This window comes from Panthera pardus, unplaced genomic scaffold, assembly GCF_024362965.1.
Source record: "Panthera pardus isolate Hobbes unplaced genomic scaffold, ASM2436296v1 HiC_scaffold_189, whole genome shotgun sequence".
Lineage (NCBI taxonomy): Eukaryota > Metazoa > Chordata > Mammalia > Carnivora > Felidae > Panthera > Panthera pardus.
In genome coordinates, this window is record NW_026526753.1 from 37,651 (window position 1) to 64,070 (window position 26,420).

The 26,420-nt window shown below is 41.3% G+C and overlaps 1 protein-coding gene across 1 annotated transcript in view; it reads left to right on the forward strand.

Moving 5' to 3' along the window:
* Nucleotides 1-26,420, forward strand: part of LOC128778165 (probable cation-transporting ATPase 13A5) — a 72,735-nt gene that overhangs the window by 33,096 nt on the left and 13,219 nt on the right. Inside the window, exons 11-19 of the mRNA XM_053906498.1 lie at nucleotides 742-859; nucleotides 4,059-4,183; nucleotides 5,001-5,161; nucleotides 7,357-7,482; nucleotides 8,855-8,934; nucleotides 11,198-11,240; nucleotides 12,939-13,048; nucleotides 16,397-16,493; nucleotides 18,485-18,557. Coding sequence (XP_053762473.1) covers nucleotides 742-859; nucleotides 4,059-4,183; nucleotides 5,001-5,161; nucleotides 7,357-7,482; nucleotides 8,855-8,934; nucleotides 11,198-11,240; nucleotides 12,939-13,048; nucleotides 16,397-16,493; nucleotides 18,485-18,557 — 933 coding nt within the window. The remainder of the gene's footprint in view (nucleotides 1-741; nucleotides 860-4,058; nucleotides 4,184-5,000; nucleotides 5,162-7,356; nucleotides 7,483-8,854; nucleotides 8,935-11,197; nucleotides 11,241-12,938; nucleotides 13,049-16,396; nucleotides 16,494-18,484; nucleotides 18,558-26,420) is intronic.

The following is a 26,420-nucleotide window of genomic DNA, read 5'->3' on the forward strand; positions in this document are numbered from 1 at the left end:
AGAGACCTACCAAGCCCAAGGTCAGAGAGCTAGTTGGCAGTAGAGTGGATACTAGAAATCAAGTGTTTTGCTACCTAAGCCACTACACTTCCATTACACTGTTCTTTTTAATGCTCTTCTAGGCATCCTACGAGCCATAAAGATTTCACAAATATTGTAATATTGGTAATGACTACCATGTCAAAATACACAAACGGCATTGTGTCATCTGTCCTCTATAGCAGGGATTGCGAACTTTTTTGCAAAGAGCTAGGTGGAAAATAACTTTGGTTTTGCAGGCCACATGGTGTCTGTCTCAACTGCTCAACCCTGCCATTGTGACCCCAAACCCGACATAGATGATAAACAAATGGACATGGTTGCATTTCAATAAAACTTTATTTACAAAAACAAGCAATGGACCAGATTTGGCCTTTAGTTTGCTGACCCCTGATCCAGAGGATCAGCTGTTTTCATTTTATCCTTGTAGACATAGTCGTGAGGTCTAACCTTATTAAAGCCAGCCAGTGGAGTTGACACCCAGGGGATGACCGGCGCATCCTTGGCATTCATTTCTGTCAGAATAATAAGAGCACCCTAATGAAGTTGTGGCTTTTAGCCAGAGCTGTAGTTTTTCTATTAAAGTATTTTTTTTTTTTTTTGGAATTTTAAAACAAGGTACAGTGGATCCCAGAGTCTTGCTTAGGAGGTGGGCAGTCTTCAGTGTGACCTTACCTTTACCTCTTTCCTCTCACCTGACAGTACCCAAGAATTTCCCACAGGAACTCAGGAAATACACAATACAAGGCTTCCGTGTCATTGCTTTTGCCCATAAAGGCTTGAAGATGAAGAAGCTTTCAGAAGTAGAGAATTTAGCCAGGTAAGGAAGTCAGATATCGACACTAGAGCAGGCTCTGTGTGTGTGAAGTAAATGAATGTTGGAGATGGACAGAAGGACAGCTCCAATCACGAGGAAGCCTCCTGGAGATGGAAAGTCGTCTCATCCAATCTCCTAACTTGGAGCCGGGCAACCGTAAGCCACACTGGGGAAGACTGGTTGGAGGTAGAACAAAGATGGTAGTCCAGATCTCTTGACTCCCAGCTGTCAGTGAGCTATCTCTGCCCGGCAGTCCATCATCCAATCAAAAATAACCAACACTCCTTCAATCTTGGAACATTATGTGGCTGACTGGCTTGGGGGTCCCACGTACAAACGGGTTGAGAAGGAGAGAGTGGGCGCTGTGACACACTGACCTCCAGTATGCTTTAAACCTGGTTTCAGACCTGGAGATGTAGTGAGTCTAAGTTGAGTTATATGAAATAGGATTCAGTATTCTTAATTACATTAATGGATAAGATGTCCTCTTGAGAGTATAATCTGCAGATTCTTTTCTCTTTTAATGTTTCTCAGTTTTTAAAGGTTATTTTTGAATTGTCTAAGACAAAGGAGTAGTGAAATACTGCGGAACATTGAATAACAAACTATGCATTATCTTCGATGTAGTGTTGCTGATAGAGAAACCCTCACTTATATACAATTAGCACCTTCACATAAGATGTGGATATCCTTGGTTCAATGTTACTGTTTACAAGCTATGTCCATGTGTTCTAATAGAATCTTTGTCCCTTCCTTGCACTGTGTCTATTTCCCTCGTCTCTCAAGTGTAGGATTGGATGATCTTTAAGGAGCCTTTCAGCCATGACATTTTAATCTTCTAAATAGAATCAGAAAGCTCATTTTGAAATCAATGAAATAAATTATGGCACTCTCAGATTTAACATTAAAGGTGTTAGCTATTCTTGAGCAAGCACGAAGACCCATAACACACAGGATTTTGTAATTTCTCAAGGCAAAAATTTTAATAACAAAATCTAAGGTTATGTGTGAAGAAAAAATTCATGTAGTTTGACAAGGAATATTGCCACCACCCAGCTGCCACACACTAATGTAGCTGTGATGTTCTCATTTAAAAGTCACTGATGAGTAGACATTATTATAAATATAACAGATTAAGAAAGTGATGATCGAATGTGCTAGATTTCCAATCATCTCAGATTTTCCCAGAGAATATCAGGATCCTATTATGCTTCTTAAAATTTCGCTACTATTTTCAAACAGAGTAAGGGAAAAGTGTTTTCAGTTTTTTTTTAGAATCAAATTATATTTCGCAAAGTTTTCGAATCAGAAAGATCAAAAACTTCTTTAAAAACTGGTGTGTCATAAAAGGGAAGTAGAAGAGTTTCTTTCTGTCTCTCTCTCTCTCTCTCTCTTTTTTTTTTTTTTTTGGAAAAAATAAAACACCCACACTAACAAACAGAAGAAATACTTTGTCAAAATTCTCCCTTTCATTGGTTTAGCAAATTTCTATTGAGTTTGAGGGTGCACGAGATACTCTTTAAGGCACTGAAGATTCTGAAGTGAGACAATCTTTGCCCTCAGAAGCTTATATCCTAATTGGGAAAGATAAATAATGATACCATTTTACATGGAGTGATCAGGGAAAGTCCTCTGAAGAGGTGCCATTTGAACAGAGATATGGCATGAGGATATCCAGAAGAAGAGTATTGCAGGCAGTCAGAAGAGTGAGTGCAAGGGCCCTGACACAGGGATTTGCCGGGAATGTTGCAAGGGAGCAAGAGGCCCAAGTGCCTGAATTGGTGGAAAAGGGAAGAGTCCTCAAATAGAGACCAAAACTGGAAGAAACTGGTGGGACGATTCTTTGTTTTAGTTCTAGCTAATGGGAAAATATGAATCCAATGTATAATAGACAGCTATGAAGGTAAATGATAGAAATTTAACACATTCTGTATTTAGGTAGGTCTTTCATAATATTCTCTGAGATCACTGAGGCAGGATTCATATCCGATAATCTGAGTACTCAGCAAGTGCCCAATACAAGGTCTAAAACAGAGTGATTGTTTGGTGAGTGGACTTTTGAATGAAAGATGGAGTAACTTGTTCTGTACTCCAGAGAGAAGTTTCCTCACTGTGTTCCCATCTAAGTTTGAGTAATATTTTTCATCAAGAAATCCAACTCTGCTCTTTCTCTTGAAGAAGGTTTACTGACTGCGTGTTTATTTCTTCTATCTCCCAAGTCCTACCAGCATGATAGAAAAGAAATAACATCAAAGAAAACTAGAAAGGTGATTAAGTGCAGACAGGAGATTTCTACCATTTCTGTAAGATGAAAAATAGGTGGGGGGCGGTGAATGGAGTCTGAATCAGTAGGGATGGAAGAAGTGTGGTCTACGCCATGACAGAGAGAGAGATGGCGAGAGGGAAGTTGCTCCACCCTGTAGAGCCTGACAGGCAGAGACTCAGCTCTATCACGTACTGTGGAAGGTAGACGTGGGACAGGACTGAACATGGGAGATTGTACCCAACAAGGTTAGGTCCCTAGGTCTCCAGCTCCTCCTGCAATCTTAACTCCTCCCTGGGCAGAAAAAGGAACAATGCGAGATTCAGAAAGAGATCTTGGCCCCCCACGTTGACTTTTTAAACAGTCACCTGAGATTTATTCCATTCCTGAGGTGAGTTCCTATAAAATGAGTGTAACCCAGTTAGACTCCAAGCTTCCAATTTCAAATTCTGATAACTTTTTGAAGGCTTAGCTGATATCATATATTTTCTGGAAGTTACAGATGGAGGTTGAAAGGAATGATTCCATATTCAACTGTGACCGTAGTATCCCGTAGACTTACTAAATGCCTAACTAAACTGATTACCAGGTCACAAAAAAGCTCTTTGAAATTAAAAACAAAATATGTGTGATTAACAAAAATTTTAAAAACCAACAGAAGAGTTGGTAGATAAACACATTCTTTTAAAAAATGGAGTTGAAAAATGGAAGAAGTTGCTAAAAGATATAAAAGTGGTTGCCTCTGGGAAGGAGAGGGGGTGAATAGGGGTGGAGACAGGGACTATTGGTTTTCATCATAAGCTTTTGGGTTCTTTTTTATTTTTAAAACATATGCATGCATTACATTGATAAAATTTAGAAAAAGTTTTTTAAGGAAGAAATAAATTCAACCGTCAAGACTCCGTAAATAAGCTTTAATATTTTCTCCTGAATCCCAAGAGAGAAGGTGGAGTCAGACTTGACATTTCTGGGACTTCTCATAATGGAGAATCGCTTGAAAAAAGAAAGCAAGCCAGTCTTGAAGGAACTGCATGAAGCCTGCATCAGGACCGTGATGATTACTGGTGTGTACTTCTGGAGGCCTGACACGTTCAATGTATCCCAGGCGTCAGAAAAAGACCATGTGAGCTAAGTGGGTTCATGTGGCTGAGGCAGAAGGAAAAATACTTAGCTGTCATGTGTTACTGTTCTTTGACTCCTTTTCTTGCGGCACAAGTGCAGCAGCCCCAAGATGACTGTGAGATTTGGTAGCAGAGACCATACTTCATTCTCTTTGTCTAATGCCCCTTCTCCCTACTTGGGCCTGGTCCAGAGTTAATAGGCTCACAGTAAATGTTTAAACACAAGAACGGATATGTGCTCATCAAGAACCCCCGTGAGACGTCTGTGTAAAGTGTGTAAAACTCTACTTAGCTGTCCTTCAGGGCTGTGGGGCAGGCATAGCATATGCTGATCCAGTCCACGCATGGCCCAGCCCTCAGTGTTCTAGTCTCTGTTTGACTGCAACCCAGATCCCCAAAATGGTTGCATGCGATCAGAGTGGGCCCGTGTTATCTTCACCACTTGGGGCTCTCAGTCTTGTGAGGGTTCATCAAAAAGCATGTAACCATTTCCTTATTCATCCTTGCATGTTTTGGAAATATTCAATGTTGAAGACATGATACCATTGTGGCAGGGAGATGCAGACATTGTTTTTGACCACTAGAGACAGACAGGCTTGGGCAAGAGGGACAGACAAATGGTTATCAAATAAGGCCCAAAGTGGGAAATGCCCCACAAAGAGCACCAATATTGGGGTATGCCCACTCAGAGGAGGCAGAGCTCAATTTGAGCTGCTGAGAGATTTACACAGAAAGCAAGCTGACTCTCTTTGTCATCTAGGTGACAACCTTCAAACAGCGATTACTGTGGCAAAGAATTCTGAAATGATTCCTGGAGGAAGCCAAGTGATCCTTGTTGAAGCCAATGAACCAGAAGATTTTGTTCCTGCCTCTGTGACTTGGCAGCTGGTTGAGAACCAGGAGAATGGACCAGAGAAGAATGTGAGCAAATGTTAGAAGGCCCCTTGGTGGCCTGGGCTGATGGCATACAGCCCTGGCCTGGGCAGCCTTCTCTGGGCGTTAGAAGTCACCAAAGTCAAAACCCTTCACAGCTGTAGGTTCTGAAGTTTGCAAAGCATTTAGCATTTCCACTAGCACTTCTCGCCCTGGCTGCATGAAGAAATCACCTGGAAGAGTTTTAAAGCTTCCAGTGCCAAGGTTTTACTGGTGAAATCCAAATCTCTGGGTTGGGAGCTGGCATCAGCCCATGATTCCAATGTGGCTGGGAACTTATGTCCATATTTCCCATTTGAATCTCATAGTTGGCCTATACAGTTGACAAACTGTTCAATTCACAAATGTGAAAACTGAGGTCCAACAAGGTAAACTTGCCCAAGACACACCGCTGGCAAGTTGCAGAGCAGGAAATCAAATTTAGGTCTGTTTGATAGCACCCAGATCCATGGGCATTTACTTGTTTATTTTTTTAAAGACTTTTCAGAAGTACTTTTTCTTTAAGTTAAAAAAAAATTTTAATGTTTATTTTGTGAGAATGAGAGAGAAACAGATTGCAAGCTGAGGAAGGGCGGAGAGAGAGGAAGACAGAATCTGAAGCAGGCTCCAGGCTCTGAGCTGTCAGCACAGAGTCCGACGCGGGGCTCAAACTCACTAACTGTGAGATCATGACCTGAGCTGAAGTTGGACGCTTAACCCACTGAGCCACCCAGGAGCCCCCAGATCCATGGCCATTTAGATTGTGCTGTGTTCGTGACGTTAAGTTAGCAAGTGTCAAGCTTTTCGAGATAGCAAGTTTCCTGTGCTTTTGTGAAAAAAATGGGCTGCAGCCTGACATTCCATCATTAAATGTGGCACATCTGCCTGTCTGAATTCCAGATGGTCCTCCAGGTGATAAATTACAAAAATGCTCCCTTCCTTCAGGCTGACCAGCCCTTTGGATTGTTAAATGTAGAGTAGACCTCGTACAGTATACAAACTGCACAACTGTACAGTGACCCTACCCCTACTTGGCTCAAACCCCATCATATTGGCTGTAAAAGATGACAGTTCTATCTGTACTTTCAGCAGATTTCTGGTGCTTTATATCCTTGCAAACTCGCTTGCTTCTGTGTCAGTGCATGTTGCCTCCATTTCACTGTGTGATAAAAATCAGGTCTTCACTAATTTTTAACAGTCCACTCACACTACCCACTCACTAATTTAATACCTTTACTGAAGTTTTGGCCATCGCTGGGTAGTCTGGTTCCCTCCCACCACACTTTCCCTATCCAACTTTCTATTGAAAGCAGAAGGAATTCTTTCCTTGCCTCATGTGGAATGCTTTAAGCATATTTTTGTTGGCTATTTTGCAGTTGGGAGAAGGGGCGTGGAAAGAGAGGGGTGTATCTCCTTGCCTCCCAATTCAGAATATCAAGATGAATCCCTCTAGTGAAAAGAATGTTCTCACCTTCTATGCTATTTGAACTCAGAGTTCTACACTAATGTAAGGACCCCTGAGAAATGTTGCATGAAAAAGCATGATCAGCTGTCAACACTGTGAGTGCATGTGCGTTCATCGGGTGCTCTCTCTTGGGGCTGAGCCAGGTAGAGCTAGATTGCAGTGATGGGAGCACATTGACAAGTGGAGGGCAGGAGAGAAAGAGCCGGTGCAATGGAACATAGGGCATGGAAGAGGAGTGGAACACCATGAAGGAACATGTTGCCTGTTGAGGTGGGGAGAAGGCAGGTGCTATAAGGAGCTAGGCTCTGAAGAAAGAGTCTGCCTATTTTACAAGGAAGAAATTGGAGAATGATTGGTGAGTGAATGACTGGTAAAAGATCTTAGGAAATAAAAGCATGAAGAGGAGAGGAAAGAGGAGGGAAGAATGTTTTCTACTCTTCCTTGGAATCACTAACGGGTACCTCGGAAGGATTTCCTCAGCAGACTGACATACATGTATTAACTCCTAGGACATGATCCTGAGCATTGTGTTGTCAATGTCTCATATGTTCATATAATTTGGGAAGGACATTTTGAGTGTCTTCTTCATCGGAGTCTAGGTTCCATGGACAAATTGCACATTATGCATTTGCTGGCATTACACTATTGCATAACTTGAATACACTTCCTTCCATAAAACATAGGAAAGCAGAGACATTCTTTAAGAGCCCATGTGGAAACAATGCCCTTTTGAATTTAGGAAACCTGCGTTAACATTGGGAACAGTTCGGTGCCTGATGGAGCAAGAGGGAGCTGTTATCATTTTGCAATGAGTGGGAAATCCTACCAAGTGATATTTCAGCATTTCAACAGCTTGCTTCCAAAAGTAAGTACTGGTGAAATGAAGTGTTTTGTTTTGCTCTCAAATTATTGAGGCAAAAAAAAAAAAAAAAAAAAAAAAAAAAAGAAGAGAATAGTGAAGGTGATGATCAGTGAGGTTGTCTCAGATTTGGGGAATAAACACCCCCAAAAGTGCTCCTTCAGAAGTTCCCCAGCCCTACCTGATCCTGCACATGCACATAACCCCCTCTTCAGAGTCTGAGCTCTGGTACAGCTCTTCACCCCCCCATGGCCAGCCCAATCCCAGTCTCCCTCCTCCTTTCCCTCCCCAGCAGGGAGGACCTCCAAATAGTTCCAAATGTGCTGCCTGTTTTGTGGGTCAGCCTCTCTCTGAAAGCCACCAACTCATGTCAGGTTGAGCTCTATTCCCCTTCCTGTCTGGATTCTTAAATTACAGCAGCAGGAAACAAAGACCCCGTGGTTTATTTTCAAAATCATTTGTTATCTTGTCCTCTGTGTGTCTATTTAAAAATAGTGCTGTGCAGGGTTGTGCTGTCAGTGTGAAGGAGATAAGTGGAGCACAAGCTGAGGGCAAGCAACCATCTGTTAGCAGTTTCCTGAAAATTCTGTCACCTTAACAGACAAGACCATTGAATCTAGACCCCAGAGGCTTCTAGAAAGCTCTAGTGCAGTACCTAATTGAGGAGATGGGGAAGCTGAGACTCAGAGAGTTGAGGTCCCTTGTCTAAGCTTTGCCCAGCTAGTGGGACCAGAGCTGAGAATGAAACGTTGGTCTCCACTCCTCACCTATCACTTTTCCTCTATCTATGCTGCAATTGTGGTGATAGTGTTTAGTAGAAAGAACTGTATTTCCTTAAGCATTTTTGTCCCATATACTCTGCTGCTTTTCAGCTATTATTATTAACTAGAGCTTATCCCATCTCAGAAAAATGGCCAGGAAAAAAGTCATAAAGTTGTGATGGGAGATGAAAGTGAAACTTAAATATTAAAGCATTGAGTCCCCTTTCTCCCTGTCCTGACATTTGGGCTAACCACACACCACCTATTGCTATATTCAAAGAGTGGCTGAGAATGACTTTCAGGGCTGTTCTTTTTTTAAAAAAGTGTCCTTGGGGGCTCCTGGGTGGCTCAGGTGGTTAAGTGTCCAACTCTTGATTTGGGTTTAGGTCATGATCTCGTGGTTCATAAGATCGAGTCCCATGGTGGGTCCATGCTCACAGCAGAGAGCCTGCTTGGGATTATCTTTCTCTCTCTCTCTCTCTCGCTCTCTCTTCCCTCTCTGCCCCTCCCCTGCTCTCTCTCTGTCCCTTTCTCTCTAAATAAATAAACAAACTTTAAAAATAAAAAAAAAGTGTTCTTCATCCTAATCTTATTGCAGTAGTTGTTTTTCTCTTTAGATCCTGCTGAATGGAACCATTTTTGCAAGAATGTCTCCTGGGCAGAAATCTAGTCTTATTGAAGAATTTCAGAAATTAAAGTAGGTATTATTGCACGAAAGGAGAGTGTATTCATTATCTATTGCTGCGTAACAAATTAGCCCCACATTTAGTGGCTTAGAATAACACCACTTATTATTTTACATTCCAACGGGTCAGAGAGCCAGGTGTGCTGAGCTGAGTCTTCCGGCTCAGGCCTCTCACAAGGCTGAAGCTGCGTGTTAGGCAGGACTGCAGCTACCTCAGTGCTGGAGGAGGAGGTACCCGCCACCGACCTCCCTCACGTGCTGTTGGCAGGATTTAGTTCCCTGTAGCTGTTGGACAGAAGCCACCCTCTGCTTCTTGCTACATGGATCATTTCATAAGGCAGCTCATAGTGTGGTAGCTAGCATCCACAAGAGTGATCAAAAGAGAGAAGGAGAGAGATCACCATTTTTTATATCTTCATCTCAGAAGAGACATCGCATCACTTTTGCTGTATTCTCTAATACAGCACTAATACTCTAATACAGCACAGTATTCTCTAATAAGAGGCACTTCACTGAGTCTAGCCCACACCCAGGGAAGGGCTTTATATAACGTCTTGAACACCAGGAGATGGCAATCATAGAGCCATTTGGAAGCTGCCTACCCCATACAGCATTCCTTCTGTGGCCCATACAGCATAACTTAAAGGAAGATCCTCTGCTTGGATGTGGGGAATAGAAAAAATAGGGGCTTATATATCTCAGAATGAGAAAAATGAGGAAGTGTGTGAGTCATCCCTTGGAATTATTTGAGGTTGGTCCATTAGAAGATATGTGAATGATTCCAGGACCAGTAGGAAAGAGGTGGAATGATAGTCTCACTATATCTGGCCCTGGCCATGGTTTGGGTATGGAGGCCAAAGTAAAAAAAAAAAAAAAAAAAAAAAAAAAAAAAAGTCCTTTTTTTTTTATCTCCTTCAAAATATAGATAACCATGTACATCAGAGTGAAATGGTTCTTCTTGAGACCAGACCTACCTATAATTTTCTGGGAATGTTATAATTTCTGAGCTACATATTTCCAGAAAGTGAAATGGAAAGAGAGTAGTGAAACTTCATATAATTACTGACAAGTAGTAGCTAAAATCAGGAGACTGCCTTTCACTATTATTTTGTGTTGCCAAAACATTCTTTGGGAAGTTTTAAAGAGAATGCCTGTCAACTCCCATAATGCCTTGAGGCTGGGTTAGTAGCCAGTGTTTAAGTGACTATTTTACTTACATGGTCATTATATGATAATGGGCGAAGAAAGTAATTTTACCCATCTCAAATGCCTAAGAAATTTTGCCAATTTATATGCTTACTTTTGAAAAGCTATATTCCCTTAAAGAAAAATCAGTTCAGGAAAATATGCTGTCTCGGAATGAACTGTCTTCTCGATTTCCCCATCTTATTCCTCCTGACTTTATCACTGACAATGCACATAAGGTTGTCTGAGTTGTCTTCTGAATTCAGGGAGCACTTGAAGATGTAAGATTCTTTGTGTGATATAGAGACTAAATATGTGATTTGAGCCTGAAGAAAAGGACCCACTTCAGCAAATGTACACAGTCATGACATGCGTGTGAGCCCATGAAATGTTTATAAGAATATTTTCGTATATACCTGCCAAATATTGGGTTGAATCTTATGAGTTTGTTTGTTTTTGACCATTTTTGACTTATAAAAATGACCATCTCTTATGTGTCAGTTAATCATAAGGAAACTGTCCAAGAACTTTATTTTTTGCCTGTATTGGTTTTGTTATTACTCTTCTATTCATGCTGTGGTGTTTGCACACCAAACTGGTAGAGATTAGGAGCATATGCTCTCATATCACTCCAGAATGCCTCAAGATTATGTGTATATGCTTTTGGTTCTTTCTGTTCAACCATTTCCCAAAGGTTTCTCATCCTAGTGTCTAAACTTCCAGTGGCATCAGCCACCAAAAAACACAGATGGATCAGGTTATTCGGTGCATCAGGTGTGGGAAGTGCTGTGATTATGGCTGCACACGCTTAAGCTTAGCCCTGATGGATACAATCACCCAGGACTTGTTTAGAAATGTGTAATCTTCTTGGTGGCCGTCCTTGGCAAAATCACTGTCATTTCCACATGGTGGAAACAACTTAAATACAACACCCTTATTCCTCTGGGGATATTGCTGTCCAAGTCGTTTGCCATGAGCCTGATGCCACGTGTGTTCAACACACACACATACATCACGTGTGAGTTGGTTGTGATGAAAATTACCCAAGAGAGGCGTTAAGGCATTAATGTTTTTTATCCGTCCCCTGCAGTTACTACGTGGGCATGTGCGGAGATGGAGCTAATGACTGTGGGGTGAGTAGAACACATGAGTGGTAAAGGCCGAGTGAAGGAAACGTTTGAAACTGATGGTTTAAAGTGTTGAATTATGTATAAAATCATGTATGCATAACATATCAGTGAAATCGCAGACCAAACTATGTGGCTATTACAAACTATAGAGAGGCCTAAATTAAATAATTCTCAGCAGATGCCTTCCCATACACAAGAGAAAGCAGTACGTGTTTTAGACTCTGAGTGTTGAAGATATGGTTGAAATAATAGCCCACCTTGAAGATTTATGTGCGTAAGCAAATATTTTCAGTACAAAATCTTCAGCACAAAACTGAACGGGATTGCTTTGTATTTCCAAAGCCTACTAGATCCTTAGGATCTGGGTAGTTGTGCTCCTCTCTTTTTAAATATTTTCGTCTAAGTTCTGTGAAAAATTTGTTCACGCTTAGAGATCTATTATGAATTTTTCTACCTTATGCTTCACGAGAAGACGCTCGTTGTTAGTCTACGCTTCAAAACCTAAAATGAGTTACCCATTCCCATAATTATGTAGAAATTAGAACAAAACAAATCATGCTAAAAAAGGACATAGTCTCTGCCCCCCTAAAATTCATTATCTAGTGGTGGAAAGAATCATGCATAATATTAACCCAAACAGGGGCCCCTGGGTGGCTCGGTTGGTTAAGCATCCGACTTCGGCTCAGGTCATGCTCTTGCAGCTCGTGAGTTCGAGCCCTGTGTCAGGCTCTGTACTAACAGCTCAGAGCCTGGAGCCTGCTTTGGATTCTATGTCTCCCTCTCTCTCTGCCTTTCTTCCGCTCATGCTCTGTCTCCCTCAAAAATAAATAAACATTAAAAATTATATATTAACCCAAGCATAAAACAGATGATCTTAAAATATGTAATAGAGATACAAAATACTAAGAGAGAATAGAGGGAGAAGGAACTATTCTAATGTGTATTGAACATGAATTTAGTATGTGCCAGCCACGGTAAACAGATGCTTTGCGGTTCTACAGAACTACAGAACTACGAAATCTCATTTTATGCTCATACAATTCTTATGGGATTAAAAAATTGACTCTGGCCTGCTTATTGGCCACTGTCTGCTCTACGCTCTCTCTGGGCCATTTCGAGTCTTGTGACAATGATTTAGCCTTTATTTTAGTGAGGCAACACAGGTCCTAGAAGGATGTGTGATAAGTACGATTCGGTCCCTGTCTCCAGTGAAGATGCTGTGAGCCCCGTACTTTGTCCCAACAGTTAACTGGTTGGCTATATCAGGCAGCCCAGGGAAAGGTGGGGATTTGATCTCTTTTCCTATCGTTCGTGAAGATGGTCTGCTGAGTGTAAGAACTGTTGATGAGGAAGACCCCCACACATACCCATCCAAATGCTATCACCTTTTCAGTTGACTTCTTGAATTATTCCTTCCTTTTGCTTATCACATCTACATCCGCACAAGCAATGCACACACATGCATATGAACGCACGCACCACTCTTTTGCCCCAGGAGCATCGTTTAGCTGGCGCCTCTTTGGTTGGTGACTTTCTGGATCTGGAGGGGGATAGTACTCCATGTGGAGGGACAGCGTAAACAGACACCCAGGGCTGGAAGGTTACAGGGTTATAAACTCAATAATGTGAAGAATAGCTCATGGTGTTCAAATAGAACATGGCCCGAGGAGTCATGGGTGTAACGTGGATTTATCCTTCTAGGCTTTGAAAATGGCTCATGCGGGCATTTCGCTGTCAGAGCAGGAGGCATCTGTGGCCTCCCCTTTCACCTCGAAAATAGCCAACATCGCGTGTGTGCCTCATCTCATCAGGTAAGCCACTAGTTCCCTTCCACCCTCATGACCGACGGGCTCATTGTCTGGCTCTGTACAGAATTCAACCACAATTTAAAGTGATAAATGTCACACAGAGGTATGGGTACAGTGCTATCCGAGCACCAGTTAAGGGGCCATTTGTGCTGCTTGGGAATGCTGGTAAAAACCACAAAAAGTGACCTTTGCCGAGGCTGAAAGGATGAAAGGCTATATTGTATGGACAGTTGAAAGGTAGAGTTGATATTTAAAAACTGATTGCATTTCTTACTTCTCTCCCTTATCTTGTATGTTGGGTGCTTACTGGAACCTTCCTCCTGGGGATTGGGAAGGGTGAGGCAGCACAAAGAAAACACTCCATCACATAGCCTCCCCAGATAATGTTATCTCTCCAAGATACCAATCAGCAAATATCCAAAATGATCGCAAGACTTTTATAATCGAGGGAAGGGGAAGGAATTAAAGACCATTTATTTTGTCAAGATAGCTCCCTCACCTCCATTCTGCTCTCATTACTGATTTTCGTCTCTACTCATAGTTTAAACGTAGTTAAGAATAAAATGTTAGGTTTTATATTTTGTTCACAAATCGTACTCTTCTGTTGCTCCCTATAACACTGTGGGGTAACTTTAGGCCATCTTCACAGCCAGTGGTTTGAAAGACATCCCTGAAACTTGAAGTTTATTCCAAAGGGATGAACATGAAGTTCTCCAGCATGTCCCCTGGTGCATCTGTGCATCTGAATGGGCACCTACTAGCAGGAGTTACTCACCTAAAGGTGCTAGGCTTGAAATTCTATGCCCGTGTCTGGTTGCATAGCAAATAGCTTGACACATCTCTCTGATCTCGGGGTGCCTGTCCCTGTGTCCTTCCACACCCTCAAACATCAGCAGCTCTTCTGCCTCCAGAGCAGGAGACTCCTCTTCCTAACTCCCATGTTCTCTGCTTCTGAGAACTATCTGGTCCTTAGAGCCCTCAGAACTTCAGAGAAATCTGAACTCTCTCCTTTCTTCATCCATAGCCAAGCAGGCATTATGTTTTACTGGATTGTCTTTGGGAGACTGTCTCCAAGTCCTCTCCTTACTCTCTACTGCCTTAAATTTGGTTCCTAGCCAGTGACTACGAAATGAGAGTGCCCAGGACCCTGTCCCTATGTCAATACAACTCATGGAGCTTTTTAAAATATTGTGCTTGGAAATATGGCGGATAAAGGATGAGACAGATTTTGTCCTGGAAGACTCATGTTCCAGTAAAGGTACAGAGAGATAGAAATATAATCACAAAACAGAGAATCATCTGCCTGATCAGTGAGAAGTGCTCAACAAATTAGTTTTAAAAAAATTAATGCTCAAACAATATGGTAATTGTTCCAGTAGTTCCAATTGGTAACTCAAGCCAGGAGGGAAGGTTTCAGGAGGGGAATTGGGACTTGAAGGATGGATAGGAAGTACGTAAACAGGAAGGAGGTGGGAGAACATTCCAAGTGGGAGAAGTGGAGAGCCACATTTAGAAATGGGATTTTAACTGGAGAGTGTAGAGCCCAATAGCCCAGGCTTCTCAAGCCTCCTTAAGCCTCCTGTTGGGAGGCTTCTCAGGTGGGAGTTATGGAGGGTAAGCTGGAGCAACAGGTGTGGAGGGAGTTTAAACTCTTGGATGGTTGCACAAGTGCCTATTTGATCCATCTGAGAAGCAGTGCAATTTGAATTTCAGATGCTGCCTCACACACATGGCCCAATTCATTTGTGAATGGAATGCAGTGTTTTAAGATACACGTCATGGTGTAAAATTTCTCTAGTGGCAGATGGTTTAGTAAGACTCAAGGTGGAAGCTCTTTGCTTTTTTATTTCCTAGATTCATAAAAATTAGATATGGTTCAGCTCTGTTAGGCTCATTTTACCCTTGCTATCCTTGATGTATGCTTATTTCTGAGAAAACATCCTCCAGAGGGGCAGCGAGGTACTGTTTTAAATGCATAGGTCCACAGGTTTTCATTTGTATCTTTTGAAACATGACTGACTTGTTGCTAGAGTGGAAGCCTTTTAGGATAAGGACTGCACCTTATTCATTTCTGTATTATTGTGCCCAGCACTAAGCTGGACACAACAGAGCACTGGATGAATGTTTGTAGGCTGCATAAATAAATGAATTGGCTTCTTAAAATTCATAATTATAGGAGTAATTTTGGAGACCCATAGTTTATTTAGAATGGCTTCTTGAGCCCTTCACAAAAGGAGAAAAAGGATGAAACCACCAAGTTTATGTCAGAAAACGGTCTAGGCTTCACATGCCTGCCCCACTCTCAGCTTGTCTGCTGCTGCACCCTCTGTGCTGAAAACAAATGTTAGTGCCTCACAGCCTGGTGGAGAACATCTGCCCAACGCATCCTGGCCCATCCCTCCCAAACATTCTCATCCTGCCTGAGCCCAGGTGGTTATTTGTCTTTTAAGGTTTTCCTTCTTGAGTCCCCATTTCATTGACAAAGTCTTCAAGTAGCACTAATGCCCATGTCAATGTGGGGGGGGGGTGGTGGTGGTGGTGATATGGGCTGCCCCCCATGTGAATTCGCTTCTGCTTTGATGAGAGCAGGCTGCAGGAGGGGTTGTTTGCCAAGTTCACCATCCCTCCATCACATGTTCCTGCCTCGTGTTGCTGTCTTCTTTGGCCTGTCATAACCCACCACCACACCAAGCCTCAGTTAAGGGAATAGCAGCCAAACAGGATTTTTCAAGGCGGGGTGGATATTTACTTCTTAACCTGCGGTTTTTACTGTTGTCTTTGTGTCTTTTGAAGGGCACACCAGCTCAGATTATTACCATGGGTTCTCCCTGGAGTATGGAAACCAACAAAACCCAATTCATCTCACATATTGGAGGCACACCCACACTTCCTAACATGTAAAAGCACCTGTCCTTTAGCTTAATGTCTCCACAGGACTCCAAAACATACACACTTCAGTTCTCAGAAGCCTGTTGTTAGGATGTAAAGAGTCACAGCTGAGTCAATGCTTGACATTTTGTATCTCATCATAATGTCATGTGTTTCTACTATATGTGTTAATCTTTTTAATTCACTGAAAATAAAGACTGTGCCTGATTCATTTATATCCTCCATGACTCTTAGCACAATGCTGGTACCTTATAAGCCCTAAATAAAAGTGAGTCAATGAGTGAGGTCATGATAGAAGCTGAAAATGAATGAACAGATGAGTGTTTCAACAAATAATTGAGACGATGAATCATTAAGTGAATGTATATTAACAAGCTATTAAATTTGAACTCCCTTTGAAATATAAAAGACTGGGAGATGTATATTATGCATAACCAGTTATTTTTATCTTTTCTTAAACAGAGAAGGCCGAGCTGCTCTGGTTTCATCCTTTGGGGTATTTAAATACTTGACCATGTACGGCATAATCCAACTTATTGGTACATCACTGCTCTATTGGGTATGAACCAAAATAATTTCTTCCCAGTTTTAATTGCATTTACATACTTGGTTTGTTCTTGGGGGTGTGGCTCCTACACAGGATTTAATGTTTTATAAATAAATGACATTTCTCAAAACAGATGTCTGCAAACTTTGGAACTTGACATAACTGCACATACAGCATGGAGCTAGAAATAAGTAGCTAGAGATGTTTTCTAGCAGTGCTGTTTTCTTCTAGATAACCTAAGATACTTGACCTCTTCAAGCATTTAGTTCTCCACTTGGAGTATGAAGAGAACTTCAGAACAGCGTAAATACAACTCAACAAGAAGTCGGTCTCCAACTATGGGCAAAAGACTAAGAAGAGATAAAAAGAAAGAGAAGTTCTGGAATTTGACCTTGAAGGGCTCAAAAACTAGGAAAACTCACATACTGGAGCTTTACTTCTGAACTCGCCCAGAAGTTAGACACATAGACATGTCATTAGTAAAGGATTAGCATTTAAAAATTTAAAAAAAAAAGACTTTTGCAATTAAATGATAAAAATAATTACTTACAAATTAAATAGCTATATGGAAGGGATATGTATAAGTTGAAAATCTTCATTATTTCAGTCATAACTTGCTCTAGAGTAAAATGATCCAACAGACTCAGGGAGTGCTTCAGAGAGCATTTATTACTATACTGCTTTCCTGGGACATTTGAGACATGAATGAGGACCACAGGTCTCTAGCATCTGGTGGGCTATTAAGCACAAGAATCACACACAGAGGGCTAAGGGGCAACCAGGTGGGTAGAAACAGAAACTGGACTGGGAGTCAGAAAACCTAGATTCAAATTCTGCCTTTATCACTAAGAACATACTAGATCTTGCCCTTGACCAAGCCTTTATATGCCTCTGGGAGGTCAGGCTGGCAGATCCCCATAGTTCTATGAAAACTGCTTCCGGAACAAATACTGAAGCTGCCTGTGAAAATTCCTCCCTGTTTCGTGTCACCCTGCCTATATATAACTGCACCATTCTGAGGGGGAAAGAAGAGGAAGGATGTGAGAAAGAAATGTAAAGAGGACAGAGACTTAGAGGATGAGAACCATTGGGAACCCTTTATGGAGGATGAGGAATCATTTGTATCTTCTTAAAAATCTGAAATATTTCTCAGTTCAAAGTCTTCACACATAGAATTGGAATGATAGTCTAGCCTGAAGCCATTCATTCTGATGGTTTAGACCCAGAAAAGAGTGTCCCCCAGAGACCTTAAATTAGAAACTTCAGGGCCTTGGGTTCACACTCTAAAAATCCAGAAATATTTCTCATTTGCATAAATCTGGTCTATAATGGCTCAGACCAGGTTATAAGTTAGTGCTCAGTCAGCAGCTATGAAGCACATAAACAGACCTGGCTGCAAAAGGTATTGCAAGGCAAATTTCTGGAGGTTATATGCTGACTTTTATATATGACTCCATAAATGTAAACTTCAAACAACTTCTATGTCTACACAGACCTTAGAAAGTCAAGCACACCAGACTGAAGTCTGTAATGGGCTTTCTTGGGAATAGTGGCAGTTGTTCAGTTTGTAAAAATGAATGGACCCCAAGAGAACTATTTGTGAACTCAATCCATGGATAGGATGGAGAGGAACACCTGTTGAATGATTTGAGGCTTGGATTTCAAATGTTTAAGCTTGAAGTTCCCAGCGGGTATCTTATGTCGAGAATTCAAATGTCCAGGCTGAGACTACAGCTGTCAGATTACTGTGGCCCAAGCCCGGGTGTTTCCCAACGGACTGACTCTTGTTGCTAACATGGAATTAAGTTAAACACTGGGAAAATAGTGATCTGGCTTCATTATCTACAATGAGATGCTAAAGATCATAGGTAAGTTACTTTCTTTTTAAAGAGGAGAGAAAAATAACAGTTGCTTCCTGATTACATTCAGAAAGAGAGTTGGCAATAATAAAAATGCTACAATGGCAGAAGCAACATTTATATTTACTTTTATTTCCTTTCCAGCAGCTACAGCTCTTTGGGAATTACCAGTATCTCATGCAAGACGTAGCCATTACCTTGATGGTCTGTTTAACAAGTAAGTACTTCAGCAAAGTAAACAGCATTATTTGTATTTATTTACCCATGACATTCTAGAAATGCTCATACAAATAAAAGCTTTTGAGAAAGATACACCTTTACTACTGAAACCACTGTACTTGTGAATTTTTTGAAAGAGGTGTTGGCAGTAAGTGGAGGCTTGAAGTCCTGAGATTTGGCACTAAAACATCCTGATAGCAAATAAATCTTAGCTTCATAAAATGGTCAATGTATTCTGAGTTCCTTGTGGGTTTGTGTCTTGTACATAGAAAATTGTACAAGAAACCTAGAAAGGGAAATGTTTAAAACCCAAAGGTGACTTTCCATTATTCAGCTATGTTTCACACTGATATGAAACCAGATTTTTGCCAGGTCTTTGACATGTTGAGAACAAATGCGAGCATTTAACTCTAGAAATTCTCTCAAAAGCAAGGTGTGACTCACAGCAGCTACTGCTCATTTCCTTCCTTTGCGAGGACACTGCGATAAAGTATTTCTTATCCAAGGACTCAGGGCTTCATACTAACTCTTAAGGGAGAAAGGAGACTGCCTCAACAGAGAGCAAAGAAAAAGAATGACATAGTCATCTCTTTTTCCTTGTTCAACAATGAGACTGTTATGAAAACAGATTAAAAAAATCAGACAATGCAGAATATTAATAACCTTGAGAATTTCATGTAGCATCTTAAAACATGAAACGGATACATCAACCCTGTGGCAAAATTTACCAGTGTCAGAAACATAAGTGACATCAATTTCGATTCTTAAGGTGAAAGTGTGTATTTGTAGTCCATTAGCCTATTTTTCTGTGCATTATTAATGGTCACATGACTGGAACATTTTGAGTCAATGATATTGCCTTTGCAGTGTTGGCTATTTTTAAGCATTTTGTATGATTTACTTGTGAACATGGTTGATGATGCTAAATAAAAGAAGAAGAAAAGAAGAAGAAGAAGAAAAAAACCCACCAGGAACTTCCAGGAGCTAAGCTAGCAGTAGTAGCATAAAGGTGAAGGCTATGGCTATTCTCCACCACTCCCTATCTCTGAGAACTTTGGCAAATTATTTATGAAATAATTTTCTGACATGAAATGTTCTCATATGGTTGTGAGGATCAGACAAAACAATGCATGTGAAGGGTACAACACAGTGTGTCACACACTTGTAAGCACTCACAGCAAGATGAATTATACCACCCTGCACCTAATCTCTTTTTCTTCTTTTGAAATAACTGGCTAACTCAGTGAGCCCTTGAACAGAGTTAGAATGCGTACAGCTAGGCTGATTGGTTCAAAATCCAAAAACGTGGGTAGTAGTGTTTGTGTTTTACTCCTCTGCCTTCAAACGCTATTGTTTTTCCATCACTGCAAGCCCAATCATCCCACGGGCACATCACTTCCTGGTCAATATCAGGTATTAAAATGATTTCATCTTCAGACATCAAAAGTCTATGTATCGTAAATTCACATTTTGTGTTTGCATCCAGTTCAAACTTTTTCTTCCTCTAGATCAAACCTGACCTTGAAGCAAGCAGTGGGAGAGAAGGCCATACTCTCTACTTTCCTTGGGCCCCTTGCTCAGGGAGCCTTGGAACAACAAAAGCAAATGGCCCTTTATACACGTGGGGGTATTGTAGTTTTGTCCTGTCGAGTACCCTCTAATGTGGCAGGCATCTAAACTTCAGGCAATTGGTATGGGATCACTGGTGAGTTTGGGGGTTTTTCAGATTCCTTTGAATTGCTCTGGACTAGACTCCTTCCTGACATGGGTGGTACTCTTTCCCTCTGACTCCCCAGGATTCCTTTCAACAATTGCCTGCTGGTGGTAAACACCACGAAGACTTTTTCTACTGCTTGGCTCCCTAGCCCCCGCAGACTGCCCCCACTGGGCAGATTCCTTCCAACACAGCCCCAGCCTGGCTAATTTCCATAGCATCCACTTCACCTAATGGATAGATATATAGCTTTCTCTCGCTGCTGCCCCCCGTCCTTCTCCTCTGATATTGCAACCGAAGGTGGCAAGGCAATCTTCCCCCTCAAGACACTTCAGGTCTCTCCTAGAGTAGTTCTTATGACCTCCCCTAATTTTGGATTGGAGTGATGCTAGGAAGATAACCATAATTCTTGCAGCTCTTAACAATTTCCTTTAAAGCATGGTTTTCTCTTATGTATTTGGCACATAGGTAATTGCTTGGGGGTAGGGGCATGGCTACACTTGAAGGACCAGTATGGATACCTCTGAGTGAGTACAACAGAGATATGGCATGATCTCTCTTTACATTCAGTTGGGATTTATCATTATCAAATATGAGATTCAGTAAAATTCCCCAGACAGAGGAAAAGCCCCATTCAACATCCTCTTAGATGTGTTCACCTCTTACTATATGTTAGGCACATAGGTGTCTGAGGCATGAAAAGACTGATCACTGAAGTATAGAGTTAGTTGGGGAGGGGGCTTCACACAAATGTATGAAGGAAATGAAAGTCAAAAGTAGTGAGTGCCAGAACACAGCAAGTGCTTTGGGAGTTCAGAGAAACAAGAGGTTATTTCTGATAATAGGCAGAGATGGCAATGGAGAAAAGAGAGAAATACTAAGGATGGCTTCATGGAAGAAGTAACATTTGCACCAAAATAGAAAGGATGGACAGATTTCAAAAATCTTTTTCCCAAAAGAAGAGCTTTTCAAGTAGAATGAGGCAGCATGAGCAAGAGAGAGCTGGGGCATGAGTTTTTCAATTTGACCACACTGTAGCGTATGTGAAAAGGAACAGCAGGAGATGCAATTTGAAAAGATGAGTTGGGTCAGATCATAGAACTTGACTACCGGGTTGAGAACCGTGGACATTCATCTGCAGATGTTAGTAGTCATTGACAATTGGATGATTAATATAAAATCACTCTCACCAAGGCTCTTTTCTTTCCAGGTTCCCAGGTTAGGGTGTTTAACCTCAAGCCTGAATTAGTATGGCACAAAGACAATACCATTGCATATTTAATTTTTTATGCACCTGCATATCTATATATACCCTGTCTTGTTCTTACAAGATTTTAAGGTAACACAAAGGTAACTAATAAGACAAGCTATATTAAAGGGGAAATCAAGCAGAATAGTAAAATGAAGTCAGAGAAGTCAATTAAGAAAATATATGCCTTAAAGCTCAATTTGACCCTAGTAGGTATAGGAGCCATTTTGAAAGGAATTTGTTCTAGCTGCATCTCTATCCTCTTCAACAAAACCCACTCAAATTAGATCAAGAAAATAGAGATAGGGGGATGTTTATGAATATAATTCTCAGAAAAAATCTGAGACTAGAAACTCAGAAGCACCCAGTCCAAAGAAGGGCTAGAACACCAAAGAGTGAAAAACAGAGGCCACTTTTTTTATTTCCAAGAAACCATCTTGTCTCTTTCTTCTCCTTTCCACTCTGTTTTCATCTGACTTAAACTCATTCGCCTTGCAAATGACCCTAAATGGTGTCTCTATTATTGAATCTCCATAACCTTTCTGTTTGTCTTTGCACAGCTAATTAGCTCAGCCTCTCGGTGTCTCATTTGCAAATATTTTGGAGAGAAAATTCATTGACCTAACTTGAGTAAGATGTCTACCTTAAGCCAGTCATTTCTGTGAATGAAAATGAGGTCATGTAATTTGGCTCCATTCAGGCCAACCATTTCAGTGTGTGGAAGGAGGTACTGTCCAGAGAAAAAGGCTGTAGGAGGGACTCCATCCATTATGTAAATGCATCTCTTACATAAATTCCAACATTGCTTCAAAGAATCGTAAATTTTTTTTTTTTTTTTTTTTTTTTTTGGTTCTTGGTCCCTTTGGAGAGTATCATGGAGGACAGAGATCTTTTCACCTTAAAAGCCTCGTGAGGCACATTCAAAATCTTGCATGTGGTTCAGGTGGGTTCAGGAGGCTCTGGAAATTTGAGTTACATGACTTGAAATGTCCATAATATAAAGCAAGCCAACTATTTAGGAGAATCACACCCACATTATATTCAAATAATGCTGAAAAATTATGAGTATCCTTTGAAAATAAAAATTTGAAACTGCTAGGTCCTCCCACATAGCAGGCCCTGTACTAATTTCAGTAAGGGACAGGAAATGGTATGAGCCTAGATTTCCTCCCTCAACGAGCTCACAGTCTGCTGAGTGCATGTGTCAACGACTAGATTTAATGTGAGACATCCTCACTACAGGGCAGCAAAATGAGTAATGTGCTGTGGACTCTCAGAGGAGAGAGTGATTAATTCTGAATAAAATATAACACTTCACAAGCTTACATTTCTCTCCATGCAACATGATTGCATATATCATCATCATTTTGAAGAAACCTGGGCAATTCAGAAAAGTTTTTTATCCTTTTTGATTCATGAAATCCACACTACTGTGATATGCTATAGAGCAGAGAATGGGGGGCTTTACAGACTTAAGTTTATTTTACCACGCTGTTGCTCACAAACTATGGGTCTTTACATAAGGGGCCCTACTTCTCTGAAGCTCAGTTTCTTCACCTGTAAAATAGAGATAACTATTTTGCATTGATTTTTAAAGAAATAACGTTTAGAGGCCCCTGGGTGGCTCAGTCAGTTGAGCATCTGACTCTCAATTTCAGTTCAGGTCATGATGTCACAGTTTGTGGGTTCGAGCCTAGCAGCGGGCTCCTCGCTGACAGTGCAGAGCCTGCTTGGGATTCTCAGTCTCCCTCTCTCTCTGCCTGCCCCCCCCCCCATTGGCCCTCTGTCCCCCTCTCTCAAAATAAATAAACATTAAGAAAAAAAAAAAGAAATGATGTGTATAAGACACTTAGCATAGCCTCTGGAACATAGTAGGGGCCCTTAAACGCTAGCCGTTAATTTTATAGTCAGATATACACATTCTCTATCAGAAAGTATTAGGATTTCTAATATGGGAAAAGTTAAAATATTCTTTATGTTAGGACTCTATCAATCAGCTATTACCACATTACTACTGTATAACAAACTTCTCCCCAAAACCCGGTGGCTTACAATACCATTGCTCTGTAGATAGTCAGCTGGTCTAGGTCAGCTGAATCTGATCTGTTTTAGGAGGTAGATCAGTTGGTCTTGCCCCAGGTTAGGGGTTTCATTCAAGTCAGCTCCACATTTTTAATTCTGGAGCCAGGCTGGCCTAACAGACCTGAGCATGATCACGGAGAGTGAGCATTGCCATGCAAGCAGGCCTCAAACCTCTAACATCTCTTCGGCCAGAGAAAATCACAAAGCAAAACCAAAATTAAAGGGTGGTAAAGTGCACTCTACCACAATGAGGCCAATAATTCAATCTAGCACAGTCTCTGTGTAAAAGAAAAGTCAGAAGCTCAGCGAGCATCTGAGAAAGAGTACCGGAGAGCAGAATACACAGAGATGCAATTAGACTTCTCTCCATTATCCACAGCCTACTTAGTCATTTGGTGGCCGTCTTCTTCCTTGAGTGCAGGAACATGGGAAGAACTAGAAACACTGTAGCCTCTCTGCCTTCTGTGGCCCCAGGGCACAGTCTCCTTGCATTGACCACAGTCCACATGGTGCCCCTTCCTTGCGTGCCATGCAATGACTTCTCACACCAACCATCCAGAGTGAGGCCAGACTTTACAACTTAAGGGCACAGCCTCCACAAGACTGCCCTTACTTTAGACCTCAGCCATAAGTTTGGGGGTCCCCATGACACCCACAAGTCTGATTAGCTGGCTGCAAAATTGGGGGGTTCTTCTTCTCCCCATAGGTTCAGTGATTCATATCAACAACTCATTGAGGGAAGTGCTATACATATGATTCCAGTTTTATAATAGCAAAGGGATACAAATCAGAACCAGCCAAAGGGAGAGTGAGGTCTGGTGGGAGGATCCCCACACATCCATTGTCCTCTTCGTGGGGTGTCAGTTTGCCTTATCTTCCTGGCATATCAATGTGTGACAATATGCAGAGGATTGCCATACAAGGAAATCCACCTGAACTTTGGTGTCTAGAGTTTTTATTGGGGTTTCATTATTTAGACATGATTGGTGGAATCATTTGCCATGAAGTTGATCTCAATCTTTTTATTTTTCAAATTTCTCTTTTTTGAGATTTATTTTTGAGAGAGAGAGAGAGGGCAAGCAGGGGAAGGACAGAGAGAGAGGGAGAGAGAATCCCAAGCAGGCTCTGCACTGCCAGCACAGAGCCTGATGTGGGGCTTGAACTCATGAACCACGAGGTCATGACCCGAGCTAAAGTCAGGAGTTGGATGCTTAAACCAGCTGAGCCATCCAGATGCCCCAAGTTGATCTCAACCTTTGGTGTCATGGCATCTATATGCTGGATTATCATTTTATCACCAACTCTCTTTATGCCTGCCATCTGTCATCTTATTTGCATAAACCATCATTGCTATCATGAATAAAGACACTCCTATCAACTTAGGAAATCCCAACAACTTAGAGGATACATCCCAGGAACTGGGAATAAAAGCCAACCAAATTCTTTATTACAACCCGTCTTTGTCTTCCATTAGACTTCAAGTTCTTTGGGGCAGATGAGATGACCTCCTCATCTGTGCATACTTCACAGCTTGCAGCCTAGCACTGTCCCAGGCAACTATTGATTAAATTGGTAAAGGTAAAGCCTTAGGTGCACCTGGGTGGCTCATTCAGTTAAACCTCTGACTCTTGGTTTCAGCTCAGGTCGTGGTCTCGCGGTTTGTGAGTTCAAGACCTGCATCAAGTCTTCATGCTGACAGTGCAGAACTTGCTGGGGATTCTCTCTCCCCCTCTCTCTCTGCCCCTTCCCTGCTCACTCTCTCTGTCTCCAAATGAATAAATAAATAAATAAATAAACTTAAGCAAAAAAAAGGTAAATCCTTAGATAGTCATAGAGCTTTAGAGTAAAAGAGTTGGAAGAGACTTTGGAGACCACTTAGATATTCCAACACATTCATTTTATACTTGAGAAAAATGAAGTACCAGAGGGTTCAGGTGATTACCCAAGAACCCACCGAGCAAACTGAAGACCTACTTTAGAGTTTTATCATCCCAGACTGGACACCTGCTCCTACCACCCTACCCCTTCATTCATGAACACAAACCTCAGCATACACAGTCTACTTTCTTCCTTACATCAAAGAAACCAATGATTTGCTATGAAAAAGGAAAAGGTATCAGCTATGAAGACAAGAAGTGAGACACGACTCTTGTGTAAACCTTTGATGTAATGTATCTAATTCCTGACTTTTCCATGCTTCTTCCCTGCACTGCCCTAAGAAGTAAAGTACATTCCATTTTCAATAGCTTGTTAGAACATATGGCTCCTAAGAAGGATGCAGTCTGTTGTTTTTGTGGTTCTGTTTAATCTCTGCCTATCGCCTATCCTTTAAATTAAAAAAAAATACATAAACTCTAGGATCAAAGCTATAATACATTTTAATACTCTCATCTGGAAGCAAGACTGTTTTGAGTTATTTTTCCTAACCAAGCTTAATACACTCTAGCAGTTCTCCATTTACACACTTATCCAGCAGGGAACAGAACACACCTCTAGCATCTATCCTGGTACACTAAAGTGCTCAGAGAATGTTGGATGAATGAATAATAAAATCGGTACTTAAAACATAATCTCCAGCATATGAAGATTAATCTAGCCTGATGCCTCTTACTCTCCTTATCTTAAACTCTCTGCCTTCCTACCAGCACTGAGAGATCATAGTACTGCTTATCCATGTGGAAGGCCACCTTTCTATTTTACATACATTTCCTGGTCATCTTGTTGTGAAGAAAATATATGCACCATGAAATATGGTAAATGTATTATTTATAGAGCTTTTAAACCTATTACTTTTTGTTTCTGAAGGTGAAACAAAA